This window comes from Spermophilus citellus (genome assembly GCF_964194105.1).
Source record: "Spermophilus citellus genome assembly, chromosome: 2".
Lineage (NCBI taxonomy): Eukaryota > Metazoa > Chordata > Mammalia > Rodentia > Sciuridae > Spermophilus > Spermophilus citellus.
The window spans coordinates 150,699,403-150,726,973 of record NC_138183.1 but is presented as its reverse complement, the minus strand read 5'-3'; the positions used below and the strand labels follow the sequence as shown (position 1 = coordinate 150,726,973).

The 27,571-nt window shown below is 51.0% G+C and overlaps 1 protein-coding gene across 5 annotated transcripts; it reads right to left on the bottom strand.

The window, feature by feature from the left end:
* Positions 1 to 1,664: 1,664 nt before the first annotated feature.
* Positions 1,665 to 27,571, bottom strand: USP2 (ubiquitin specific peptidase 2). 5 transcript variants are annotated; one of them, XM_081282515.1, is made up of 14 exons: positions 27,432 to 27,571; positions 19,130 to 19,965; positions 7,704 to 7,754; positions 6,732 to 6,855; positions 6,415 to 6,526; positions 6,209 to 6,319; positions 5,955 to 6,019; positions 5,396 to 5,499; positions 5,228 to 5,308; positions 5,015 to 5,093; positions 4,338 to 4,445; positions 4,042 to 4,162; positions 3,341 to 3,420; positions 1,665 to 3,014 (listed from the first exon to the last, which is right to left on the bottom strand). In XM_081282515.1, the coding sequence occupies exons 2-14, from the start codon at positions 19,922 to 19,924 to the stop codon at positions 2,833 to 2,835; spliced, it is 2,013 nt and encodes a 670-aa protein (XP_081138641.1). In that variant the 5' UTR covers positions 19,925 to 19,965; positions 27,432 to 27,571; the 3' UTR covers positions 1,665 to 2,832. The 5 variants fall into 5 exon arrangements, with proteins under 5 accessions (XP_081138641.1, XP_081138643.1, XP_081138642.1 ...); XM_081282517.1 differs by lacking the exon at positions 27,432 to 27,571 and adding an exon at positions 26,400 to 26,533; XM_081282516.1 differs by lacking the exon at positions 27,432 to 27,571 and adding an exon at positions 25,293 to 25,418.

Genomic DNA, 27,571 nt, shown 5'->3' with positions numbered 1-27,571 from the left:
GTTCTTTGGGCCATCCACTTGGCTATAAGCCTATTGTTTCCATTTTGAAGAGGATCTTATCTACCTGTGGCTAGGGGGAAGTCATCAGCTTTAAAATCTTATCCTGGGTTGGGCCACCCACTTTGAGGGAGGCCAGGGAAATCTTGGTCCCTCGAGGAGAAGTTGCAGGATTTGAGTTACTGCTTCCAATCCCGCCTTCTGCACTCTTGGACAATGCCCAGAAAAGTGCCCCCTCCATGAAGTGGGTTTAACAGCCATACTCAGGCCTCCACACAAGCTGGTGCTTGCCTCAGTGAGGATCGACTAGATAGGCTGTGGGTTTTCAAGTATGTGGAGCAGGGAAGAAGGCAGGAAGAATCCCCATGAAATGCTAAGCTTACCTAGAGACTTCAGCTTCTTAATTCTAAAATCAGGGCTGGGGTGTGGTAGAGCTCTTGCCCAGCATATTAGAGGCCCTGGGTTCAATCCCCAGATGACACACAAGCATTTGCCTAGTTCTAAAATCAGCAGAAATGGAAAAGCTGAATAGCAAGAATAATCAAGAGGAAAAAGTCAGATATGGTGGAGCTTGCCTTCATCTCAGCAACTCAGGAGGATTGAAAGTTTGAGGCCAGCCTGGGCAACTAAGAGACCCTGTCTCAAAATGAAAAAAAGGACTGGGGATGCAGATGAGTGGTAAAGCACCTCTGGGTTCAATCTCCAACACACACGAACACCAAAAAGGGGGAAAAATAGAGAATGTTTCTGAGTGCCTCAAAGAGTTAATCCCTTTAAGGGGTTAAATCCAAAGTCTTGGAAAAACAAACAAACAAACAAAAAACAAACCTTTAGGGGACTGGCTCCTGAAACTCAGGGGTACAAGTGCTTGCCTAGCATGTGCAAGGCTCTGGGATCAATTCCTAGCACCACAAAAAAGGTAAAAACAAAGCCCCTCAGGGAACCAAACCTTTAACATAAAGGCAGCTGTTTCTATCTTAAAGGGGAAAGAAGCTGAGGTCTCTATCAAGGACCAGGCCGGATCATTTCAGGTCAAGCCACTCTGCTCCAAGAGTGAGCTGTCCTGTGTTCAATGCCCACTGGAGAGGCTTGATTTAGCTCACTGTAGGCCTGCATGGGCCCCATACATTTCAGCAAAGAACTGTGTACCCAAACCAGCAAATTCATTTGAAGGTGTTTTAGGTAATTATCCCAGGTGTAAAAAAGGTGTCATGAAGGAGAATGATCTAAGAAGACATGCTGAGATCTTTAGAAGTGTGATATGACACCTCACCCCTAAATATTTTGGCCAAAATAAAATAAAGGATGTATAAACAAATATAAGGGGTTGGGGTTGTAGCTCAGTGGTAGAGTGCATGCCTAGCATATGTGAGGCACTGGGTTTGATCCTCAGCACCATATAAAAATAAATAAAATAAAGGTAACGTGTACATCTAAAAATAAAAAAATAAATTAAAAAAATGCAGGAAAAAATCAGTAATCAGTGAATCTTGATGAATAATATAGTGTTCAAAATGTACTTCAGCTTTTCTATAGAATTGAAAAATTTAACAAGTGAATAACTTTTTCCAGAACTTACTTGGAGAATGAATTACATGGCCCTTAATATGCTTGGAGCCCTTCCTGCATTCACACCCCTCCCAAATCAAGATTCCACCACTTACCAGTTTCTTTCTCAAAGCTATTATTTATTCTGTACAAGGTTCCACTGTACATTAGACATTCTTCTACTCTTGCTTACACAGTAAACAAGTGTACACCAGCCCTTGGGCTCAGATTCACAGGTCTTCCCTAGAAAAGGGTGTCAGGTCAGGTAAAACTCAGGGTGTCTTTCTCTAGTGCCTGGTCCCAGGAGCACTGGGATGGTCCAGGCTCCCTGGGGCACAGGCTGGGCCCAGCTGTGGAGTGTGCAAAGTGCACAGTGCTCCATGCCTCAGTGCTGAACAACTCTGCTCTCTGGGATGGCATGGAGTTTTGTCTAACAACTTAGGGCAAAACCCAGGAATCATACAACAGAGGCAAGATGTCCCCAGACACCCAGGCTCCAGCTCCTAAGGAAGGACCAAAGGCCAACACCAAGAGGAGCTAAGGGGTGGCATGGGCATCCCTGAGAAACTCGGTTCAGAGGGCCTGTGTCTAGGAGGCTCTGAGAAGGGGCAGGTGGCAGGAAGGCAAGGGGAAAGGGATGTTAAAAGAGAATAAATTAAAGGAGAGAAGCTCGGGGGACGGGGGCTTGTGCTATCCTTCAAACAGCTAGGGAGTAGACCAGGGTAGGTAAGAGGTGGCGGACAGAAAGGACTGATACACTATCGTAAGAAATCGTTTTACCTACTTCCCTCTTAGCCTCACTGCAATGCACAACGTACCAGGGGCTCAGGGCGGGACCCTATTTCCCCCAGTGGGTTTGAACATGGCACTGGGGAAAAGGGAAGGGACTGATGGATATTTCAGGGAGGGGCAGTTACCCCCTGGTCCCCAAATGCTATAAGGCACAATTCTTGGAGGCAACTAGATTCCATCCAAAACAAAATGAAAAACCCCAAACAAAAACTTGTTTAGATCCCAGGTCTACTGTGGTGTGCTTGGGCCTGGCCAACCCCGCCTAGCACCACAGGGGGCTAGCACTGGGAAAGTTCTACTTGAAGAATTACACAAAAAGGACCAGCCCAACATGCCAGCTGTGAAGGGGTGTGGAGGAGAGGGTCTCCAGTCTGAACACTTTCATTACGGTAAGTAAAAAAAGCTGGGCTTTAAAAAAAAACCCAAACCAGCTTTCCTCAAAGATGTCCCCTTGCCTGTGCCCTTGGAGTTAGCAGCGTTAAGAGGGCTCTTGGCTCATGGGTGCTTCCTGCTCTGGACTGGTGAGCAGGTCCAGGTAGAGACAGGCGCCAGCTCCTCAACGGTGCCATGATGCAGGCAATGATGCTCCCAGAAGGCTCCAGAGGGTGCTGTCTTCCCAGGAGGCGCAGGGGCTGGAGAGGACGGCAGGTGGACGAAGATCTTCTCCCCACAGACTGCTGTTGTTTATTACACACAGGAAAAAACCACAAGCTTAAAAATGCAAACAAGAGAAGCCGAGGGAGCACTGTGCTGACTCCGGTCTCTGTGTCCAGTGGATCTTCCCGCCAGGCCATGGCTTGGGGGTACCCAGCTCCTTGCTCCAGACCCTGACCAGGCTGCATCAACTCCTGCTCAGCAGCTTTATTTTAGTTTATTTTTCTCTTATTTGTCAGGTTTTTTTTTTTTTGTTGTTGTTTTTTTTTTTTTTGTCTTTTTAAAAAACTTAGGGTGTGGGGCCACCACGGGGAAGGGGGAAGGGCTGTAGCTCCTTGCTGCTACATACGGGAGGGTGGACTGGCCAACTCGTAGAAGAGCAAATAGGCGTCGCTGGTGCGGACTTGGCTGGAGGACATGGGCGTGACACTGTGGAGAGAGCAGGGAAAAGTCAGAGTCCTGGCCTGGAAGGCCATCAGGTTCACAGAGCTGAGTGGCTGAAGAAGTGTGAGGCCCCTGTCTCTCACTTCTCTATTACACACCCACAGCAAAACTCTGTTGGTTAGGTTAGGTTAATACTGGGGGTTGGGGGCCTGGGGTTGTGGCTCAAGCGGTAGCGCGCTCGCCTGGCGTGCGTGCGACCCGGGTTCGATCCTCAGCACCACATACCAACAAAGATGTTGTGTCCGCCGAGAACTAAAAAATAAATATTAAAAATTCTCTCTCTCTTTAAAATAAAAAAAAAATACTGGGGGTTGAACTCAGGGGAATTTTACCACTGAGCCACATCCCCAGCCCTTTTTATTTTTTAAAAAAATTTGAGACAGGACCTCCCTTAGTTGCTAAGGTCGCCTCAAACCTGGAATCCTCTTGTATCATTCTCCCAAGTTGCTGGGACTACAAGGCATGCGCCACCAGGCTTGGCCCAACTTCTGTGTCTTTTGATAGCCTCAGAATGGGCAGACTTGTGTGTGTTAAGTAGCTTTTGAGCACGCACTGAGAAACATGTGGTCTGACAGCCAGGAGCCCTGCCTGAGCCCCCTCTCCCACCTGGAGTCATTGAAAGTGTGCCATTCGCCTGTCACTGGACTTCGGCAGTAGGCTGTATAATGGCCGCCCATGGTGGTTCCGGAGTGATTGGACACAGCATACAGGTTGTAAACAGCGTGGTCTGGGGAGGAAATGCAAGGCATTGAGTCCGGGGGCACTCTCTTCCATCCTATTCCCTCCTCCTGCCTCTTCTTCCCAATCTTTTGCTAACTCATGTTAGCTTCCTGCCATTTCCTTGCTTCCCATCTGTATCTTAGACACTGTGCCCCGATTCTTCACTTCTTGAAGATACTCACTGGTGTTTTCTGAGGCAAATTCTCTCAAGTCCAGGTCTCTTAGTGGGAAATTCACAAATGTTGTGAGCTTGCTGGTTCGTATCCTGGATTCTGAGAAACGCTTCAGGTCTGGGATTGATGAGTTAAGGACAGACGGCATGGCAAGAACAGAGGCAACTAGATGAGACCACACAAGCAACTGCACCTTCCTCAGGAAGCAGAAAAGCAAACACAAGGAAGTTTACAAGTTTCAAATTTTCCTACTCTGCTCCCCTCACCAAAATTTTGGTGATTTTTGATAATCTCTTTGTCATCAGTCATTCTCATAAGTCAGGTCCCTGCTAGGTGCAGTGGCACAGGAGGTTAAGGCAGGAGGACTGCAATTTCAGTCAGCCTCAGCAACTTAGAGGAGACCCTGTCTCTAAATAAAATTTAAAAAGGGCTAGGGCCAGGTGCAGCAGTGCAAGCCTGTAATCCTAGTGGCTCAGGAGGATGAGATAAGAGAATCACAAGTTCAAAGCCAGCCTCAGTAACGGCGAGGTGCAAAGCAATTCAGTGAGACTCTGTCTCTAAATAAAATACAAAATAGGACTGGGGATGTGTCTCAGTGGTTGAGTGCCACTGAGTTCAATCCCAAGTACTCCCCCAACTGCCCCCCCCCCAAAAAAAAAGCCAAAGCCCAGGGACCTTAAGGATACGGAGCACCAAGATCTTTGGGAACCTCTGGATGGAGAATTTCTTTATACATCTTTTTCTGGCTCGGCAGCGACAGCATGTCTGAAAGACAAGATAAACAGAGCTAAAGAACCTGTGGGAGAAATCAAAGGGCAAGTCTAGTAACTCCTTGGCTGGACCTTTCCCAGAGAAGTCTCATGGAAATATGTTGTTGCTGTCACCAAAGGATGACTTACTGGCTTTTCATCACCATCAAGCACATCCTCTTTGGTGAAGAGCCTCATGCAGTCCATTAGTGTTACCTCAGGATAACCTCGCTGGAGAGAAAAAAAAGTAAAGGTCAGCTGTTGATGACATGGAAGGACAGGAGGGAGCTCCAAACGTGGGGCAGCAGTAGTGCATACCTTAGCAATGGGCAGTGAGAGGTCCCAGAAGGGATCAAAGACTGTAGAGCAGTAACCACAGTCGGTACATGTCAGGGAGCTCTTTAGCTGCCCAACAAAGAGATCTGGGAAGAGAAGGTCAGGAGATGCTGAACACGGGGGGTGCACACAGTCTTCTCACTGTTCCTGCCTCAGTTTGTTGGATGTGGGCAGAAGCAGAGTTCCCCGCAGAATGACTCTTAAGGCTTTTCTTTTTTGCAGTGCTGGTGGGACCCAGGGCTTCACACGTGCTAGGCAAGTGCTCCCCCACTGGGCTGACCCCAGATCTACTCAGGGCTTTTCTTTCTTTCTTTTTTTTTTTTTTTTTTGAGAGAATTTTTAATATTTATTTTTTAGTTTTCAGCGGACACAACATCTTTGTTTGTATGTGGTGCTGAGGATCGAACCTGGGCTGCATGCATGCCAGGCGAGCGTGCTACGGCTTGAGCCACATCCCCAGCCCATACTCAGGGCTTTTCATGCTCTGCTCAGGTGAAACAGGTTACAATAAGGCAGCCATTTTTTACGTCTGTGCACTTACCCCCAATCCGACTGTCTTCTCGTTCTAGATATTTCCTCCACATCTGTCGCCCTTTTTCATCATCACTGGGAACCAAAGAAGGAAGAAAACTGGGTCAGAGCTCTAACCATGTTAAGCTTAAGGGTATGTCAACGTGGATCTTTGATCTTCAAAAGCAAATCTGGTTCTCCCCAAAATCATTTACCCCAAAGAAACAGGCTGAAAATTCAAGTTCACAAAAGTTTTGTTTCCCTGTAGCATCCTCCCCTACTTACGGGAGATGATCAAGGTTCTCAGAGTTGGACTTAGGCCTCACTGTCACTCGGTTCACCTCATTGTGGAGCCCATCCAGAAGAAAGCGGAGGAACTCCTGAGCATCCTGCTGACTAACCCAGAGAAAAAAGTGTGAGCAACACTTCTGTATCAAGACTCTGCTCTTGCTGCCACCCACCTTAGGAGGACATGTTTGCAGGGCCCTTACTTATAACCAACGAAGCGTGGTGCATATCTCTGGATCTGGGTCTTGAACTCAGAAGGGCTCACCACATCATTGGGGGATGAAGTCCATATGGTCTGGATTAGTTTTGCAAATTCTGTTGGAAGAAGAGAGCAGAGAAAGGGTGTGGAGGGCAGGTGAGATATTTTCTATAAGAAACTCAAACTAGAATCCCAACAAAAAGTAGGCAAAGACAGAAAAGTAGAGAGGTATTTCTAAAACACAACTATTTGCACTATTTGAGTGGAGTGGAAAAAGCATCAAGTGAGGAAGCAGGGCCATGTCCATGCACGGTTCCTCACCTTCCATGAGGGTTGTGTGTGCATTGCTGGTGTGGCTGAGGTCCCGCATATAAAGCCTCTGGAGGCAGTAATCTCTCAGCTCCCGGGTGTTGCTCAGGCACTGCAGAATCGAGTTCATGAAGCACTGCAAGAGATGATCCAGAAAATCAGCGGGTACCACAGTATCGACCTTAAATGTCCCCCAAAGGTTAGAAACTTGGACCCCAGCCCATGGTGCTGGACATTTTAAGTGGGGCTCTAGGGGAGGTCTTTAGGTCACTGGGAATACACCCTTGAAGGGGACTGTGGGACCCCAGTCTCTTTTCTCTTTCGTGTCCTGGCCATGAGGTGAGTGGTTTTGCTTTACCATGTTCCTGCCATGATGTGCTGCCTCACTATAAGCTCAAAGTAATAGGGCCAATTAATTGTTCATGAACTGAAACCTCTGTGAGCCAAAAACCGTGTTGTCTTTATAAGTTGATTTATCTCTGGTATATATTTATCTATACAGTGGGGGAGATCAAACTTTTATGTGGCATCTCTATTACTTAGCACCAAAGGCTCTTTGTTTTCATCTACCCAGAAATAAACTTCTTACAGCCTCAAGTTTCTCTTTTTCTATGTGAAAGGGGTGAAGTAAAGCAAATTGCTACTATTGGCCCAGGAGACATAACTGGTTGTTTACAACTGAGGTGAGTAAAAGGGAGTGGGTACGCTGGACAGAAGGGGTGGGAAGCAATGGGTATCCTCAAAGAGAAGGATCCAGGAGAGGAGCAAGCTGACAGTTAAAAGGGCAACTTCCTTTTGGCAGTGCTTCCTGCTGGGGGCGGGTGAGGCAGAGCCTAGCAATTCCATGAAACACTCGCCAGGAAGGACAGGTACCAACTGCCCTAGAGGGCAGGGAGTCAGTTGGAGCCAGGAAGGGACTCTGGTTAAATTTTCCCAGAAGAATAGGAGTGGCCCCAGGAAAAAGGTAGGCTAGGAAGAACTCACCGTGTTCCCAAGGTTTCGAAGACCAGCCAGACCCTGGGCACTCTTAGAATTCTGTAAGCAAAGAACACAAAATATTAAGAATGAGGCAAAGTGGCTGGCCCTCTACTGGGCTCTCTCATGCAACTGTCTGCCAGCTGGAGCCATAGCAGCAGGCCACACCTGTTTTCTTTTCAACCTTAGTCCCTGTACCTTGGAGGAAAGAGGGCTGAAGAAGGCTTATTAATTTCAACACACAAAAAATGTTCTTCAGGGGTTTTCTTTCTTGTATGCACTACATATTCCCCACCTTTATGTTATTGTAGTGACTGGAGATTAGAACTACAGACTAGGAATTCATATATTAGGGTATTTAAGTCCCAAATCCAGGCCTGTCTCAAATGACCTACATTTAGACTAGATGTCCAATATAGAAAGCAGCTATCTAACAGGCACTTCAAGGAGCTTATGAAAAGTTAAATGACAAAACACCCAATTAAGTTTCGATATTCAGCTGGGAAAAACTCAAGTCGTCTACCATTCTGAATTGCCAGAGACAGGTGGAATTCCTTCCAGCTGAGCTCAGCTCCTAAGGGCTGATGAAAGGCTGGGAGAATCCTCCCTGCCTGGTTCCGGTTTCAACATCCTGACTGGCCACTGACTGAGAATCCTTCTGATGGCATACTGCAGCCAAGCCGAGGTGAGCACCTGGCTGAAGGTGCCACTCTTGCTCTTGTCTCTATTGTGGAGGTTGGTGAGGGGGCTGGAGAGAGAGCAGGTGCTAGATTGCGGACTCTGAGCATTGTTTGTCAAGGGATCTTGGCTAATCCTGGGCATACCTCCAAAGGAATCAGAAGACCTTCAGCCCAAAGGGTTAAAGAAACAGTTTGCAGGTGAGTCTGCCGCTCCCTCTTTCAGGAAGGGCACCTGGGAGCAGGCAACTCTGGAGCAACACTGGCTGGGGCATGCGTGGGGCCAGCTCAACCCTGATCAGAACAGGAGCCTGAAATAACTCAGCTAAAATTACTCATGCCATGTGCTGACAGCCTCATAGGCTGTCAGCAGCTCAAAGCCCATGAGATTGTCAGTTGGGGGGGTGGGGAGGAGCAGGTTGAAGGAGGGCTTTTCTCAAGAACTGCCTTGCCCATCCCACAAGTAAGAGGATCCCTCCCCTGGCCAGTTGTCAGGTCCAATCCTAACAGGTAAGGGAGAAAATACACCCAGAAGAGAGACCTGATTTAAAACTGGGGCTGGAAAGAACGCCTACTGGCAGCAGGTGGGGTGTGAGCATCCTGCTTGCTGGGGATGGCAGGATGCAGCCACAAACAAAATCTGAATTTTACCTCACTGACAGTCTAAACCCCAATGTTCCAGGAAAAGGGCCACCAGAGATGATTCCCCAGGACAGAGATCTTATCAGCATTTTCAGGCAGAATTGATGAAAGATTCCCAGGGGGCCCAACAACAACAACAACAAAAAGGCTACAGAAGTCTCCATGTTGCCCATTTGGAACCAAACTTAAATGTTAAGTGTGCCCACACAGAATGCCCACTCTTACACCTATTTTTGGCAGTGCTTTATTAGCTCTTATCCTCTGTGCCTCAGACGACATCTGTCTAAACAGGCTGTATATGCAAAGCATTCTACCACTGGGGACCATGTCCATATACACCAAAGCAGGCCCTCAGCTGAGACAATATCACACCAAGCACTAGTGGGGGTGGGGAAAGGGACACCAGAGTCATCTGCCTACAGAGACACTCCTGTTTTCACTCTGACCCAGCAGTGGGAGGTAAAGGAGGGTGTTTCATCTCTCATGGTTACTATTCCTAAGGATCTAATACTTCTGTTGGTCTTGGGGTGGGGAAAGGAGAGAGGATCCTTTAAGGCATCACTAGACCCCTCTGCTAATTTTAATTTTTCTTTTTTAGGATGGGGAGTTGTGCTTTTGTCTAAAATTTCCTGAGTTTAAAACTGCATGCCAATTTCTGAGCACTCTGTGTGGAATGTGGGGGGTAGCAGTAGGGGTAAGAGACTAGGGGAGATCAGGGCTGCTCTATGCCCAGCCAGATATTCTTCTGCCATGAATAGGAAATCAGGAGCTCTAGGGAAAGTCAGCACTTTCCATTCCAGAGAGGAACAAAATGTCCCAGGAGTGACCTTTCTTACAGGGCAAACAATCCTACCTCAGCCTGGCAGGGAGAGAGAGGCTAGAACTTGAGGAGGTGGGATAGAGACCCTGTAGAGGCAGCCTTTTAGAGGGAAAGCAGAAGGAAAGCTGTTATGCTGAGACTCATGTGCAAAGAGTTGAGAAAGTTTGGATCCTGTGCTCCCTTTACACTAAGCCATCAACAAACCTAGTTTTGACTCTGTAGCAAGCTCTGTTCTAGAGAGCAGATGCCACCTCCAGAGTTGGTAAATAGCACTCCTTTCCCAGGGCAGGAGCCAGGGCTCAAAGAGCTGTCGCCTGGGTTAATGCAGAGGTGTCATCTTGGGTATGGGGCCTACTGAGGTTTTTGTCTTCACACTGGAGACGCTTACTTTACCTGCGCAGGGAGGGTCAATCATGAGTCCTGGCTGCAGCCAAGGAGCCCAGTGTGGCCCTGGCACGGGGCAGGACACGCACTGCCAACACGGGAGCTGCTGCCTGTTACATAAGACCTGTCAAGCTCAGGCCCCTTCTCCCTTCCCCAAGGGGACAGTGCCCAGCCTCAGTCCCAGCATTACTCAGGGCAGCTGCTTCAATTGAGGGATCCCCTGCCTACTTCCCACACCTGGAGGGCCTGCAAGAGAAAGGAAGTTGCCCCCTTTTACCTGTCTGCAACTCCTCTGCCCTTCACGGGGTCAAAGGACCCCGTCACCAACCCCTGGGCGAGAGCCCTTTGGGAACAGAATGGGAGGCGGCCCCTTGGACCAGCCTTCCTTGCTGGGGTCTGGCCTTGGAGGAGTCACCCAGCAGAGTCCAGCGTGCTGCCGGTTCCCTCACACACCAGCCCTAGTCAAGGTTACGCTTTCCTGCACCTGTCCTGATAGGTGCCCGGAATTAAGAAACCGAGAGCCACCTGGTGCCCAGGTCACCGACAGGGAGGGTAAGGGGGACTCGGAAGTTGGGACCTGGACAAGGGGAGGGGGCCGCGAGTAAGAGTGTGATCACCTGGGGAGGGGGCATTCCTTGCTGGGAGACCATGGGAAAGGAGGGGTGGGGGCTGGGAAGAATCCGTCCCCCCCGCCGAGGGGCGCGTGGCGGTCCGGGGACATCCTGGGGAGGAGGCGGGACCCCAGACCCTTGGCGTGGGGGGTCCCGGAAAGGGGCCCGCGTACCTTGGCTTTGTTGAGCAGAAGCCCCACGAAGGTGGAGAGCAGCAGGGACGGGGAGAGAGGGGAGCGCGGCCTCAGCTCCTTGGCGAGGGCGGGAAAGGGGGCGGCCGGGGGCTCCTCGGGCAGGGTCACCGTGTACGAGGTGCGCATGCTGGGGGGCGGGCGGCGGGCTCGGCCCCACGTCTAACGTTGGTCAAGGGGGCACGGGGAGTCCCCGCGCGGTGCCACAGCCGGCACAGCAAGGCCGGCGAGGCTGCCACAGGACACGGTCCGCGGCGCCCGGCGGTAACCGTTACCGCGGGGCGGACCGCGCGCCCCTCCACCTCAACCTCCCCACCGCGCGCCGCCAACCGCCCCGGCTCGGTTCTCGGGCTCCCGCGGACTGCCAGCCCAGCCGGCGCCTCGGGCCCCGCGACGTCAGCGCCAGGGCGGAGCCAGGCCCGAAGCCCCGCCCATCCCCGGCACGCGGACACCAGCGAGGCCGCAGGGCCTGCCCCCCGCAGCTCGCTGGTTCTGCTCGGCGCCGGGCAGCTAGGTGACCCCCGGCCCGACCCGGCCCGTCCGGGTCTGCCAGCAGCAAAGGGCTGCAGGTCCCCCGGAGGGGCGAAACTGAAACACGCAGCCCCAACTCAGAACAAGTTGTCGTTGGGGGCCGCAGAGGACGCCTCCTCAAGACCCAGCGTCACGCGGGTGAGCTTCCGCCCAGGCAGCATAGAACCCCGAACTTTTGGGTGCCGCAGATAATTTCGAGACCCTCACGAGAGCTCCCTACTATTTTCAGGGCAAAATGCATAGATGGCATAAACTTGTGTTCAGCATTCAGGGGGACCCAGGCCCTCAATCTCTGTGGGTGGATGGGCCCAGGTAAAGAAGAAAGATTTCCACGGCCTTGGCACTGAGTTTCCATCCTCCAAGCTTAGTTTGGCCCATCATCAAGAGAGGCGGTACTCGTTTTATAAGGTACAATAGGTCACCGGCCCTTTTGGCCCCAGGAAAGAACCTTTTTTGGGTACCCAATTACTCAACTCCATCTCTTTGAGAATCTCAAACTTGAGTCGTTTGTGGGAGGTGGGGAGATCAGGGCTCAGCTGGGGTGGGGGTGAGCATTCTGCTCTGACCCCAAGTGCAGCAGTACTTGGAAGAACCAGGGGGTCTTGAGGGGCGGGTTTTTTATGCTCCGCCCCCTCACCTAACAGGGAAGTGCACGAATCAGCCTAGAGAAAGTATCTTGTTTGGAGCTTGCTGGCTATTTTTAGCCAGTATCTTTAGCGTTTAAAAATACTCTGAGAGGCAGCAGTGTGTGCTGTTACTCATCTGTGGGCTCCTTCTGTTCCTCCTGGCGTGCTCATCCCCACATGTACACGAGCATTGCACACATGACCACAGACACATGGAGATTGGGCCCGGGACACATGTGTGGGCTAGGCCACCCACAAAACAGCAATTTAGTGATAATGGGAGGGAGCAGGGAGAGTATCATCACCATGACCTCTTCTAGTACTGGTGACAGCAGGAGGGGGCAGGTGACAGGAACCGAAGGCTGCTGTGCTCTGTGATCCTTGAGGGCAGTCTTGTCTGGAGTGTGATCTCCAGACTCTGACCTAACCTGGACAGGGCAACAGCCTTTTCCTCCAAGCTTCCTTCTCTCCAGCTACACCCTTTAGAGCAGGTCCTGTATTGTCTGCACAAAGCTTGAATTCAATAGCATTGTGTCTTCTCTGAAACAACTACAGTGTCTTACATCCAGTTCAGAAGACTCAGGTAATGCCTAAGGCCATTCTCCATGGCCTCCCGCCACTGTCACCATTCTCCTGCTTTTCTGCTCCCTACCACCAACTGAACTGCTCTTATTCTCTGCTTAAAAAGAAAACTGCCAAACAACAACAGACCTGCCACTGATTAAGTCCTTATTAAATGTCAGACACTATTCTAAGGGCTTTATGTATATTATCCAAGTTAATTTCCATAATTACATGATGAAGTAGTAACTATTATCTCTATATTACAGATGAAGCCCATGGAGGTCAAATGACTTGCCAGGATCCGAAGGCTAATAAATGATGACACTGTGGAATTTAGAGCCCAGACCTGTCTAATAACTCACACTTTTAACAATTGCTAAGAAATTCTGGGATGCCCTTTCTGCTCTCTGCCAATTACTTACTTGTAAATTCTGCTCAAAACTCATATCTTCCACAGTCTTCTCTAATTAACTCCACCCAGTTCTAAACACCCCATTACTGCATATCCTCAGTCTACTACTAGCATTCAGTTTGCATGCTATTAATTTATCTTAATGTGTTTATTTTTGTTTTATAAGTGTCTCTAAAACGTTCGTAAATGGTCTTAGGTTGTGTGTGGTTTGTCTTGGTTGTGCCAGCATGCGAAGCCTCCTCAAGGGCAGGGTTGTGGATTCTCTTAATGAGGTCTTAATGAAGACAGTCAGACCAGGCTCTGCTGGGAATCCTGCAAGTCCCACTGAGCCTCAGAGGGTGGGGTGTGAGTCTGGTTCTGCATGTTGAGCAAGTGTGCTGTGGGTGGGGGGGCACTGCCCAAGAGTATTCACCCACTGCAGCATTTGCCCTGTGTCCCCATGACTTAGAGCCAGTGACGTGAGCATTCCTGCCCCAGGACACCTTGGCATACTGCCATGAACATTCTCAATCTTTCCTGGGATGCAGGAGATTGGCAGGGAGCAGCTTGCCGGGAGCAGGGTGGGCCAGATGGGGAAAGCTCTAGTATGCGAGTGCTTTGAGAAGTCTGGGGTGAGTAGAAAGACTTCACACAGGATTCAGTCTTATCCAGAAGGTATGGCTGCTCCCAGACACAGCCAACAAATAATTACAGCTTGTTTCTCAACTAGCCCAGTCCCTGGGAGATCCTTTTTCCCTAGTGCCATTTCTTGAAGTGGGCTTTGCACAAAGGAGATCATCTTTTGGGATCTGAGTGTGGCCTAGGCTCTGTGACTTTCTATGCTTAGGTATATCAAGATAATCTGAGCTGGGCTCATTCCTGAAGACCAATGTTCCCACTTCTCAAAAACTTGGGCTTGCCTGCTTCCCATGTAGGATGTCATGTTCTTCACCTCACATCCTTCCTGGCAAGAGATGGAGTATGAATACATTAAACTCTGAGTTAGCTCTGTGAGGCCAGGACCTAAGATTGTCCTCTTTCAGATCTGAATATTGGTCCAGAGTTTGGTGACATTGCTTGGGCTTAGGCATATGTCTCAAGGCCAGTGGCCTGGTTCCTAGCAAGTACCTACAGTTGCTATAGATAGACTGTTGGTCTGATTGACTGACAGATGAAAAGGTAGAGGCTCTGCATCCTTGTTAGGGATTGAGCTTGTAGTCCACAGTGTGCCTTGGGAGGAGGGTCAGTCTGCTTCCCTCACTAGCTGGAGGAAGTTCTGTATCCCTGTATGACTTGGACCCCCCCACACACACACACACACAAGAGGCCAAGATAATTCTCTGTACTCTTTTAAGCCCCAGGCAGTTTGGCCTGAACCAGCTGGATTCCAGAAGCCCATATACTTCCTTCTCTTGCTTATACCTCTGTCCAGGGTGCCAGTTTTACCTATCCATTGAGGTAAGGGGGGCAGGCAAAGAGCCACGTGTGCAGCTCTGGGCTTTGAACATGATGTTTATTTCTAAAGCCGATGGTCAGTGGAGCGGCTCCCCCAGGGGCAGGGAACATTTTGCCAGGCTTGGATTAACTTCTGCATTGCTGAGCCCCACCCCAGCACCACATTAACTCCTGAAGATGTCGTGGGGTAAGGGCAGAGGAAAAGGCAGGGAGGATGGATGGTTCTGGTCACTGATTGAGAAATCAAACCTGGGTTTGGCAGTGCTAAGGCCACCAACCAGGTCACAGCCCACAGCCAGTCTTCAAGGAATGGAGACATCAGCATCTTGCTGATTCTAATCAAACCACAAACTAGCTGCCCTTTCCTTCTCAGCAGCTAGTACTGGCCCTCCCTGGCTGTGAGAACTGTCCATTAATGCTTTCCCTGAGTGACCTTCCTGTGCTGGCAGCACAGATTCAAGTCCTCTGGAATTCTGATCTCCTCAGGGAAGCTGAGTGAGCCTGGGGTGGGTATGGGTGAGGGTGGGCCCCAGGGTCTCAAGCTGCCAAGCTGGACAAGCCAGCAGGGATGCAGTCCAATGTGGCCAAGTCAACAGGAGTAAGGGATGAGAGAGGAAGGTCAGCTTCTCTCTCACCTAGGAGCTCTTGGGCAGTCCTGCCATCCTCAGCTGCTCTCCCTGGAGAACCACCACTTGCTGCAGGGCAGCATTCAAGTCCAAAGTCCCACCTGAGAGGAAAATCACATGACCTCAGTTTATATAATCTCCCTGTCATTGAACAGCTGGAACCCAAGGCCTCAGAAGATGAGTCAGCAGCCCCAGGGGCAAATAGGACCCAGGTACTCAGGTTCCATCGCTTGTAGGAACAGTACTCTAAGCTGAGAACAAGGGTGTGCAGGAGAATAGGCTGGGTCAGACTCCGAGCCTTGGTCTCTGACTCTCTGTTGAGGAGTAGGTGCCCAGCCTGCTGACTGTACTCAGGAAGGCCCTGGGCCAACCCCTGGCTCTTGGGGAGAGAGGGGGAGTCTGGGAGGGGCGAGTGTAGGGCTGATGCCAGCAGGCAGAATGCCAGGGCTGGCAAGGAGCAGCTGGAGGGGTGGAGCGGAGGAGGATTAGGAAGGATTGTAGGGGTTAAAGCGCAGCCTGGCAGGGCTCAGTGGGAACAGCTTGTCCTTCTACAGGCCCCAGGAACAGGAGAGGTGGGGCAGAGTGGGGAGATGATGGGTCGGTGCTCCAGCTCCTGGCTCTGCAGGGCCTAGTCACCTGGGCTGGCTTGTAGTCCCCACTGTGGGTAACCAGCTATTATTTTTCACCATCACTGCCCTGGCTCACCTGTCTGCATTTTTAGCCGAAGGTGAAGCCTCTGGGCAGACCCTCATTGTCCTAGCGCTGTGCTGCACCCCACAGACTGGCATTTTGTTGGTGCCTGCACAGGCACGGGGAGGGGGTTGTTCAGAATTCATGTTCCTCCCCACCAGTTCTTTACTCATACTCAGTGGAGTCTGTAATATTCCAAGTTCATGATGGCTGTTACTGTTAATTAGGGGAAGGAGTCTCGTTGGAACAGTTCTCTTCCTGCTCAGGGCTTGCGTCTGACCTCCCTTTCTCTTTGAAAACCAACTGTAGGTCAGGTTAGCCCTTTGAGAGTCCTGGGGTATAGGACACACTTTCTCACTTGTTCCGCCTACAGGGGGGCCTCTCCCCACTGCAAAATACACCCCCCCTTTATCATCTCCATCCCATCTCAAGTTTATTTTTGGTGTTGGGGATGGAATCCAGGGCCTTATGCATGCTAGGTAAGTGCTCTACCACAGAGCCACATCCCCAGCCCTGCCTCTTACGTTTGAATGAACTATTCCATAGCATTTTACTGATTTTAGATTCCCCACATTCATTATTTGTTTTGAGCCTCATGGCATTCCTGTGAGGTGGGCAGGGCAGGTGTGATCATTCCCTTTTATAGATGAGGAAATACAGCTCAGCTGATAGGTGTCCAAGGTTTACAAACTGTACCTTCCAGAGGTCATGGGAAGCCTGCCTCAGCCTCAGACGACCTCTTCCTTTCTCACCACTGACTGCACTTAAACACACCCAGGACAACCTCCTATTGTTATTATTTGAGAACTGATGTTCTCCAAGTGAATTGTGAATACAACAAAGGCAAACCAATGGCTTGCCTTCCAAAGCACCTGGAAGAGTACAAAGAGGATTGACATTTACTGAGCACCTACAATGTGCCAGGCACTTTCACATACATTACTGTTAATTCCTCACAAAATGTATGAAGTGGGAACTATGATCACTCTCATTTTACAGAACAGGAAACAGGTTCAGAAGTTAAGAAACCTACTCAAGTAAGCTAGATGCTGAGCACTCAGTACTAGGCATTGAGTGTCAGGCTAGTAAGCATGAATGAATGGATGAAAAGATGAAAAGATACCCACATCCCAAATGGAGACCTAAAGAGAAACTGGACCTGATTTTAGAAAGAAGTGGACTAGGCCACATGAGCCGGGTTGTTCTCGCCTGTATAGGACACAATCAGCTTCCAGAAGTGAAAACAAAAGGAGTGAGGTAAACAAAGGTCTTAGGCCTCTGAGCCCCCTGAAGTCACTATAGGGCATCCCTGACCACTTAAGAGTGTTGTGAATTGCTTCTGGATGGGGGCAGAGGGGAAGGATGTTAGGGCCACTGTGTTTGTCCTAGGGCAGTGTGCCATTCCTCTGAGAACCTCTCTCAAAGCTTCTCTCTCCCTGGTCCTGGGGGTTGGGGTGGGGCCAGTTGGGCCCTTGGGAAGGGCAGCAGACTCCAGGGAGAGCTGGCTGTGAGGAAGGAGGCAAAGTCCCAGTGGAGTTTGACTCCTAGTTGAGACACCTTGCTCTCTCATGATAGGGTATTGGGGTAGGGTCTATAATTCAGTATTTGGGGAGCAGGTTTTCAACTTGAACATGCTTAGAAATCACACGAAGAACTTGTGACAAGGGCAGATTCCCAGGCATTATCTCCATAGAATTTGTGTCAGTGGGTCTGGGTACACTGTTAAGTCCTGCAGGTGATTTTTGATATGGGTAATCTGCAGACTCCTCTTGGAGAAACACTGCTTACCGGAATGTTCTGTTTTGAGCAAAGGGAGGCAGTCCTCAGAAGCTTCTAGGACCTATGCCACCTCTTGAACAACATCTGACTTGTCTAAGTGAATCCTGCTCCACCTTAAGCATACCTTAAGCACAGTTCTGTGAGAGCAGGTGTTTCTCTTCCGGGTCAGCTCTCCTGACACAGTCTCACACTTGCTTCTACACTAGCTCTACTAGTTCTACTAGCTCTTTAGTACAGCCAACCCTGCCTTGTGGGGGTCTAAATGACCTGGGAGACTCCAGCTTATCTGTCTTCCTTGGTACTTCCCAGATGGCCCAGCAAGGCCAAGGCTCTCTAAGTAATGCCATCAGAATTGTTTTCTCAAATCTTTAGTTATGACACACTTTACAGTGCCCTGTCTCTAGAGCTGGACCCATACTCCCTTTGCCTAGGCAAGAGCTCTAAGCATCATTTTTTGCTGTGGCACAGCTGTTGTTCACAAAAGGCACATGACCTATGAGAGGGAGTAAATAAGGTAATGGAGCTCACACAGCATCCAGCCCTCTTGCCTGTATGCTTGCCTGTATGCCTATCTACCTGTCCATCCAGCTCTCCATGAATCCATTCACCCAACTCTCCATCCATCCACCCACCCACCCACTCATCCATCCATCCATGCAGTCAGCAGGTCAGCTGAGTTCCATGCTCTATGAGGCACAAGAGGGATCTAGAGACAGGATCTTTTCCAGTCTCTGACAACTTGCCATCTAATGGGCACACTAATAACTACAGAAAAGGTGGAATGTAGTTAATACCTCTGGAGAGGTATTTTCAGGAATTAGATATGAAGGAGACCATGCTAGTCAATTGTTCAGTCTCCAGCAAAGCTGCTTTCTTGGTTCCAACCCACACAGGAATATAGAGGTATTAGATTGTCTCAAGCCCTAGTAAAAAATGTCTCCACAATTTTCTCCAAAGGCACTTTAGTCCTGGTGTCCAGACATGCTGGGCCTTAGCCCATTAGTGTCCATCAGAGGAAACTTCCTCTTCCTCTGGTGTCTTAGGCCCAGATGTAAAGCCTGAACAAGAGAGACACAGCCAGAGCAGACAGGACCTGTTTGCCACAAGGAGCCCTGGTAGTCTGGAAGCTCCAGCATCTAGCTCCCTGGCATTTTGGCCGGAACAGGATAGGTGGAGAATAGCAGTGTGTGTGTGTGTGTGTGTGTGTGTGTGTGTGGAGTAGCCAGGTCATTTGGAGAGTGATGCTGAAGCACCTCCAAGCATACAGGTCCTTGGGAGAGCGGGAACCCTCTTACCCTGGCAGTGTGACAGGAGGGCACCAGACATGCTGTCTCCACTAGGCTTGCCATCCACCATCAGTTAGGTTGGGAGTCCTGACCTTAACCTGGCTCTTCTGCATTAGCAGCTGTCTCCCCAGCCCATCACTGGGTCCCCAAGGGTAAACTCACCAAGGCCTCTCGTACTGGTGAGCTGGAGCGGCTGGGCCCAGGGGCCTGGCCCTTGTTCTTCTCCCACAGCGTGTAGCGGCCACTGGGTCGGAAGGTGGGACTGAGAACTTCAGGGACTCGTGAGGAAGGGGTTTGCGTGAGCACCTGAGGTGCACTGCCCTTGCGACCATAGTTCTCTAGGTAGTCCGTCAGGTACTCCGAGCGGCTGGCTGCCTGGTAGAGCCCCTGCAGGGCACAGAGCTCCTTGCGTGTGCGGGCCAGCATAGGGCTGCGGCCTAGGTTCCCGGGGTCTATCCGGTAGCCATCTGAGGTCCGGTAGCTATCTGAAGTCCGGAGGCTGGAGAAATCCCGAGCCAGGTCTGATTGGCTATTCGATTTCTTCTGGGTCAAGGTTACCCCCTGGTCACGAGCATTCACAGGCAGGTAGCTGAGGGAGTTGCTGGTCACTCCGTAAGGGAATCCACTGCCCCCACTAAGTCCACTGCCTGAAGACCGCTCAGTGTCCCGGGTCTGGCTCTCTGCTCGCTTACTACCCCCGATGATGTCAGGTCTCAGCAGGGGGCGTCCCCGGTCATAGTCCAGGATGGAGGAGGGGCCGTAAGTGCGGGGACGGGGGAGGAAGCCCGTGGGGGGGCTTGGCTTGAAACCAAGCTTCTCCTTCTCCAGAAAGGAGGCGGCCAGGTTGGCCCCATAGGAGGAGGGGGTATAGGTGCCATAGCCCGATTTGGCATAAGGGACATCTGTGTAGCGGGCCGATTCTGTGTAGCGCTTCAGGGTGGAGGAGAGCTGGGACATCCTTCAGGGCGGCACTCAGTGGGGTCTGGGAGCCTCATGGGCTGAAAGACAAGGAAAGCAGTTGTCAAAGGGCCCTGTCATGTGCCAGCCCTCTGTTGTGCCTACCATCCATCCCAGATAGACCAGGAGTTAGGGCTTAACTGGGCCATCCAGTCCACAAGAGGCTAGCTGGCTGCCAAGAAACGCACACACGCATTCAGGTGTGCCCTTGTAGTCACACCAACATTCATGCATTCACAAAAGAAATCAGCATCTGCTATCCTGTCCTCACCTCTGCAACCTTCTAAGCCACACACCCTTCTCCAGCCAAATCCTATCTGGTTCCTGTGCTCAGATTCTGAAGAAACTTCTGAGCTGGGAATGCTAGGTTCCCGGGGTCTAGCCTGTAGCCCACTGAGATCTAATAGCTATGTGAGGTCTGGAAGCTGGAGAAATCCCACTCCCACCCCCTGACTGAGAACTCTGGACTTTTTTCAAGAGTCACCATGGATTCCTGCCCTCTGACTTAAGTAATGAGCAGGAGCTCTTTGGCATTGTAGACTGTCTGCTGTGATGACCTGAAGATCATGGGGTGAGATCTCTCACCAGGAAAAAAGGCTCCTGAGAAGAAGTGATGGGGATCAGTGGGCAGAGGAGGTGGTGAGGGAGCATTCAGCAGAGGGACTGGACATCAGTCTCCACACTGCACCCCAGAGTGCTTCCCTGAGAATGGAAACCTGCTGCTTGGTCCTGCAGTGGGGATACTGCTATGGCCAAACCCACCTTCTTTACTGAGCTTAGCCTTCTGTGGAGTTAGGGCCTCAGGGCCTCCCAGGGATTCTCCTTCCAACAAGGATGCTAAATTGCTCCTGTTAAAACTTGATTTGGGCAAAGGGGCCCCCTAGAGGCCAAAATCCTGCACTGCAGGTGACACCACTCCTCCCTGGCCAGTGGATCTGATGAAGGAACACAGAAATCACAGAATGTGGAGCTTGGAGGTCCCTAAATGATCATGCATTTTAACTTCTCTGTTGGACAGATAGGAAAAATGATGTTGGTTTGATCAAGGCCACACTCTGGCAAAGTCAGGATTGGAATCCATGTCTTTTAGCATGTGACTCAGCATTCTTTCCATTTTTCTCCTCCTTCAAAGTTAGGCTCAGCTGGGGATACCTATAGTGCCACCATCACCCCAGCATGCAGGCTTCATCTCCACTTTAGCAGGAGTGGCAGGAATGCTTCAGAGAGAGGAGCAAGTAGGCTCAGGCCCCTTTCCTCAACGGTCCTCGGGAGCTCTTGGGGAGTTCCCTTGGTGTGGGGATGAAGACCTTTCTAAGACTCTCAAGGTAGTGTGTGTGAGGGGCCAGCTTTGATTCCCCATGACAGACTAGCTGGGCAGTTTTTTTTACTACTCTTTTAACCTCTTTGAGCCCAATTTCTTCACCTGTAAATGAGTATAATGATTATCATCATGATTCCTATCTCACAGGGTTGTTGTGAGAAATAAATGAGATAATAACATGTGAAAGCCCCTAACAATGACTGGTTATTATCTCCTCTCCCAGCCCCTGCCAGGCAGCCTGGCTCTTCCCTATAATAATACTGTCAGGATTGGCCATCTCCCAGCCTGGCCGGCTCCTGACCTCGGCCTAGGCACCAGGCTTCCTCCTGCAGCCCTCAGAGAGATTAGTGGGCAGTGGGCAGACACCTAGTTGTTGAACAGACACTGGCTCAGGCAGCCCACAGCCTGCCTGCGTTAGACCAGCACCTGGTGCCAAGCCCCAAATGCTTAAAGCTTGGCAGAAATCTCTAGAAATCCAATCCATGCAAGACTTGGGATAGGTGTAGGGGTGGGAGATGAGCAAGTGGTGACTTCCATGTAGGACCCAGAAAATCACTCTGTGACTCTGCTAGAGGTTTCCAGCAGTTTTAATTCCAGACTGGCCTCAGGAAGGCCCATCCACCTTACTCTCTGCCCTTACTTGCTTGGCCCACAAAACCCCTGCTACCTTTCATGTACTCTCCCTTGTCCCCTGGCTCCCACCTCCAGCACAACTTTCACTCCTATCTAGGAAAAAGTAACTGGGGGACCATCTCATCCAGGGAAATGATGGGAGAGACAGAGGCTCAGGAGTGAGGGCAGAGGACCAGACCTGCTGTTTCACTTTGGAGAACTCCTTCAATAATGCAAAGTCAAAGAGACTCCAGGTCTCTGGAGCTGGGCTCTGGACACCCTCCCACCAATCAGATATTCCCTCACCTCCAGGGCATGAGCTCATGGCTAGTCTTTAACAGCTCACCCTCCCCTCCCCAACACTCCCTGGGGAATTGGTATTCTGCGGCAGTGCCTTAAGCCCATGACCTCTCCAGCCCTGCTGATGACGCAGAAGTACTGGGCCAAACAAGGTACAGCAGATAGGAACAGGCAGCCCTGGAAGGGGGCGGGGGATATGGAGGTGGAGCCATACCTTCTGTCCCAAAGAATCCCAGGAGGGATCCTTGGCTCCCTGGCTCTCCCGTCTTCTCTAATCTGGCAGGCAACTGCCAGGCCTCTGCCCTCCCCCAGCAACCTGGGAGACATGCCATCACTAACACCCCCTAGAAGCTGCCACTCAGCTCTGATATCTGTCGAACAGTTCTCATGTCTAGGGAGAGGGTCCTTACTGGGGCTTGAACACATCCCCCTACCCTCACCAAACCCAAGTCTCATTCTTCAGAAGAGTCCCAGCACTTTCCATGTGATAAGACAGCTTGGGTTGACATTACCTGGCACTGCTGTCCCTGGAGGCTGCAGAATGCACCATGGGCGGGAGCTTGGGCTGGGGCCCTAGTGGTGGCCTTGCTGCTGCAAGACAGGGACAGAGCGGGCACTCACATGGCTGCGAGTTTCCCTGTTGCCACAGGAACAGCCTGGACTGAATGGCCCTTTCATGGGGCAGTGGGAGGCCAGCCGATTGGCTGGGATCCCCCATACTCCTCCCTACCCAGTGTGGGGCCCCTGCTGCCCAGCTCCTTTTACTGTTTACCCAGAGCTGGCAAGTATAGGCATGCGGCTCCAGGCAGCACCTCCCCAGGTGCCCGCCACCTTGGACACGCTCCTCCTTCATGCCATCTTTTCCAAGGTTCCCAGCTCTTCCTTTCTCTGAGATTCCCCATCACTTTGATCAGTTTACCCCTCTTGAGAGGTGCACTAGCATTCCTCTGCACAGTGGAACTCAGCTTCCTGTAGGGGACATCTGATCCAAGCAGCTGTCACCTGGCCAGCTGGTGCTCTACACCTATGGACCAGGCACCAAACACACTGAGGACTTCACATTGCAGTTTCTGATTTCACCTTCTCGGCAGCCCTATACCAACACATGCGGCCCTCACCATGCGTCCCGCTGCCTTCTGAGCGTTCTTATCAGCAGAACCCCAGAAGTCTCAGTGCAGGGGTGAACTGAACTTTTTCAAACAGAGGGCTGCCTCACACTTACAAACATTGTTGGAAAGGTCAAATTATAAAAAAATTAAGAATTTATTCACAATTCAAAAATAAATGTACAAGAAATTTAATAAGTGAAACTTTCAAATGAAGTTTTTAGCATTATATTTGTGAAGGTATTAAAGCTTAAAATGGCATTAAGACTTGGGGCACAGTGTTGACGTGGTCCTCCGGCTACGTAATAGCAAGAGGTGGTGTTATGATGCTCATTTGCTGACAAGGAAACTAAGATCCCTGGAGTGATGTGGCCGTCCCAGAGCCTTGCTGGAGCATCACAGAGTCGGGTTAGGACCCTGAAGCCGAGACCCCCACTTGATACTTTCTTGGGCTGAGGCAGGGCTAGGGACCTGTGAGGTGGGTGTGGGGAGAGGACCACTGTAGGATCCGGGTGTCCACTCTCCAGCAACAGAATGGGGGTTACCGACTCTCACAGGAGCAGCCCTCTGGATTTTTTCCTGCAGGCGGATGAAAATGAAGCCAGGTGCAACCTGAGCCCCAGAATAATACTGATTGGCCATGAGATGGTCTAGGAGGCCTCCATTTCACTCATGGTGCCAAACTCCTATGTGTCCCCTGGCACCAGAATCTACCCCAGCTCAAGGTCCTTGGCCCCCTGGCTGTTTGAACATGTCCCCCAGTCTCCTAATCTGACTGTCGTTCAGCCCACTCCCCAAGGTACCTATGCTAGGTGAATAAGGGGTTAATGAGCCCTGTCCCCTTGGGGCAGCCATCTCCTTGCGTCAGCCACTGTCATTTCCTGTAGCTCACGTGAAGGGCTCCCTAACCTGCCCAGCCAGGGGAGGGACTTGCTCCCTAAGAATCCTAGGCACTCCTGGCCCTGGGGGCAGGAGATGGGTGATGCCCCACATCCCAGCAATCTTCACTTGCCCAGATCTGCTTGGTTCTCTGGAGTGAAGATATGCTGGCTTCCTGGCCACAGAGCCCCAAGTAGCTTCAGGGTCACACCTAAACAGGGTTAAGTCTCTTCCTTCCTACCCAGGTGATCAGAGCAGGTGAGTGAGGAGTTCTAGTTAGTCTTGCTGGGTGCTCGGGAGCCTCCGTGGTGGTGATGACCTCAGAGCTTCCGAAAGCTGCTTGCTAACCGCATCAGAATGTGCTGACCCTGAAGGCTAAGGGGGGTGAGATGGGGGCCCTGTTTCCACCTACACTCTCTGATTCTTAGTCTGGCTGCTTTGGTCCCCTGCTCCCCTGTCTGGATACAAGCATCCAATTCTGGAAGGTGGGGAAGACGCAGGTTGAGGATGGGGGTGGGGCATAGTTATGTGCCCATACTGTCTACTTCTAGGCCCCAGGAGCCTCAACCTATACCCCCTCCTCTAACCTGTCACTAGCATCTCTCCCTTATCAGGAGCTAGCACGGAGGGACCCACTAGCTTATCTGCCATAGCAAGGGGTCATCCAAGGGAATTTGGATTCATCTCTATCTTTCTGGCTGCTGGTAATAGTCCAGGGGGTGGCAGTGGGAGGGGAGATAAAGAGATTGGAGATTAAGGCAAGCATCCTGACTGGTGGAGAATAAGTGGGTGGGCCCAGGGCAGCATCTCTATAGGGTGCTTCTTGACTTGGGTTTGGGCATCTACAGGTCCAAGAAAAGGCAAAGAAATGGGCTCCAGACAGTATTGTTGTCCTTACATTCTCTTTTGCACCTACTTCTGCCCAGGCACTCTCCAGGTGCCCCTTCCCCAGGGAAGAGTTCTGTCCTCCTCTCTCTCCTCTAGGGCTTTAGCTGTCCTCTTTACTCACCTCCTGAGGAGCTTTTGGTCTTGCCAACTGCACCCATCAGGCCCAACGGTGGCCTCTCATGAGCTCCCCCAAACTCATTCATGTCTGTCATCTGGACAGCTGCCCAGGCAAAGCTCAGACACCAAAGGGGCCGCTACTGACCTGTGTCCAGGGGCACTGGATGGGACCTGGGGGCTTCCTCCCCGGGAGGGCAGAGAACGCAGTGGAGAGCCCAGAAGCTGGAGTCTGACTCCGGGCTGGGTAATCCGGAGCTCAGGTTACGCTGGATATATATAGTATCTTATCTGACCTCCCAGAGAAGGCAACTTGCATTCCAAGCCCCGGGAGAATTAAAGGGGCAGTGGCATGCCCACTCTTCATGGGCCACTTGGTTTGACTGGTGCCAGCCAAGGAGTCCTACTAAGACTCTCAGGAGGAGGCATTTTGAAGTGGAACAGTGGAGGAATTCAAGGGGAAACTGGATGGTAGAGGACTGGGGTGGAAATTGAGACAAAAATAGGAAGAGGCTGGATTCTGTGGAGCTGTCAGTCATAGAATTAGAGAACAGGAAGAAGCCTTACTGCTAGTTACAGCTCCTGGAATTTTGAGATGGAGTAGACCTAGCTCAAGGGCACACAGACAGCTAGAGGCAGACAAGACCAGTACTCAGGTTTCAGTTAACTACTTTTTTATGATAGACTTCTAAGTCTAGGCCTGAATTCCAGTTCTTCTCCCTATTGGATCTGAGTCAGTGAGCAAGTCACTTAAGCTTTCTGAATCTCATTTAGTCTGTAAAACATGATTAATAAAATATAATAATAACAATAATAATAGTATACCTCAAAGTTGTGAGGATGAAATAAAATAATATTTGTAAATTTCCTGGCATATAGTAAGAGTTCAGAAAATGATGATTGTATTGAATACTTCCACTTCTTGTTTTAGTGAACAGCAGTATTAGTAGTAGCAGTTGGTGATCCTTCCTAGAAGAGGACCCTAACCTAGAAGAAAAGGGCCTCAGGCCACCCCTCAGGGAGTGCTCTGTTTTAATGCCAGAGAATAGCCCTGTGGTTTTCTGAACTGGCCCACATCCCAAAAGTGGGAAGGGCAAATGCCAGTTGTCATATTCCCAGATGTCCAGTCCACCAAAGTGAGACAGGACAAGCCCATTTGGGTTCCCTCCCCATTTATCTAGAAAAATATAGCAAGTGTAGCTTCCCCCAGACTGCCAGGAGACTCTCTGGCCCCTCTGGAGTGGTTCCACTCTACCTGCTGGAGGGCTCGGGATTCCTGGGCCGCAGAGCTGTGCTGGGCAGGGTCACAAGGAGGAGCAGGGTTCTTGGCCTTTCTGGCCTTGGTGCACCTGTCTGCTCTCAGGATGATTCTCCTGTTTCTCGATGGCTCTCCCTGAGGACTGGGAGGACCCGTGCTGGTGCCTCCACCCTGTCTCAGCACAGGCCACTGACTCAGCCTGGGTCCTGATGATGCACTTCAGAGGACGCCCTCATTCCAGTCCTCATTCCAGTCACCATGCATCTGTCTACAGCATCAAAAGAGCAGGGGAATGCCCCAACACTAGATCATCAATCCTCTCCTTTCCTCTGGCTTTGCGGGTGGATTTGGGGGGTGTTCTCATGCTTGGTCCTGGGGAGATGAGCAGCCCCTACAACTTTCCAACTCAGCCCTGTTTTAAAAGCATCCAGGTTAAGAGCTAGGTCTCTCCTCAGAGGAGAGCAAGGATGGGTTGGCCTGGGTGTCCCTTGGTTAAGTTGCTTGCCTGGAGCACCACATGCCCACTTCTGGTTTGGGATTTAGGAGAATTTCAAAGTTGCCTCTTTCTGATTTGGGATTGGTGGAAAATCTCTCCTTCCGTTTAACTGCTGCGCTCCCCAAAACCCCTCCCCCCTTTGGCAAACTGACCAGAGACAGCCCCCAGGAGCTTTAGGAGCAGGTAGTAAGTGAGCTACACGCACACGTGGGGAGGGGGGTCGTCAGGGTCCAGGCATCACTCTCGGGCCACATATTACACTGGGCACAGCGACCTGGACCCTCCGAAGCAGCATTTCCTTAGAACACACTGATCTGTGCACAGATGGCTCTTCCTGGCACTCTGAGCTGTCAGCTGGCAGCCCCCCTTACATAGTGGGACCCACAGCTGGAGCTCCCCCGCACAGCTGGCCCTCACCCTACATTTCTAATGTCCATTCTGCCCAGACTATCGTTGACACCTCACTTTATGAGCTTCAAACCGGCAGTGACCCCCACATCCCTCTTCCCGGATCTCCGACAGGTGGCACGTACCTGCCTCTTCTCGGAGGATGGACGACGAGTCGAACCGGGCACAAGCATGGAGCTGCGAGTGAGTCCTGGCTGGCACTGGCGCGGCGCAGCGAGCAGCAGCTGACGCAGAGGGCTCCCTGGCCTCGGCTCCTGCCCGCCTC

Coding starts and splice junctions, on each gene's coding strand:
- USP2 (XM_081282515.1), bottom strand. CDS start 19,924: ATGTCCCAGCTCTCCTCCACCCTGAAGCGCTACACAGAATCGGCCCGC. Junction 6,527..6,731: donor ACACACAACCCTCATGGAAG/GTGAGGAACCGT, acceptor TTCTTCCAACAG/AATTTGCAAAACTAATCCAG. Junction 6,320..6,414: donor CCACGCTTCGTTGGTTATAA/GTAAGGGCCCTG, acceptor TCTCTGGGTTAG/TCAGCAGGATGCTCAGGAGT.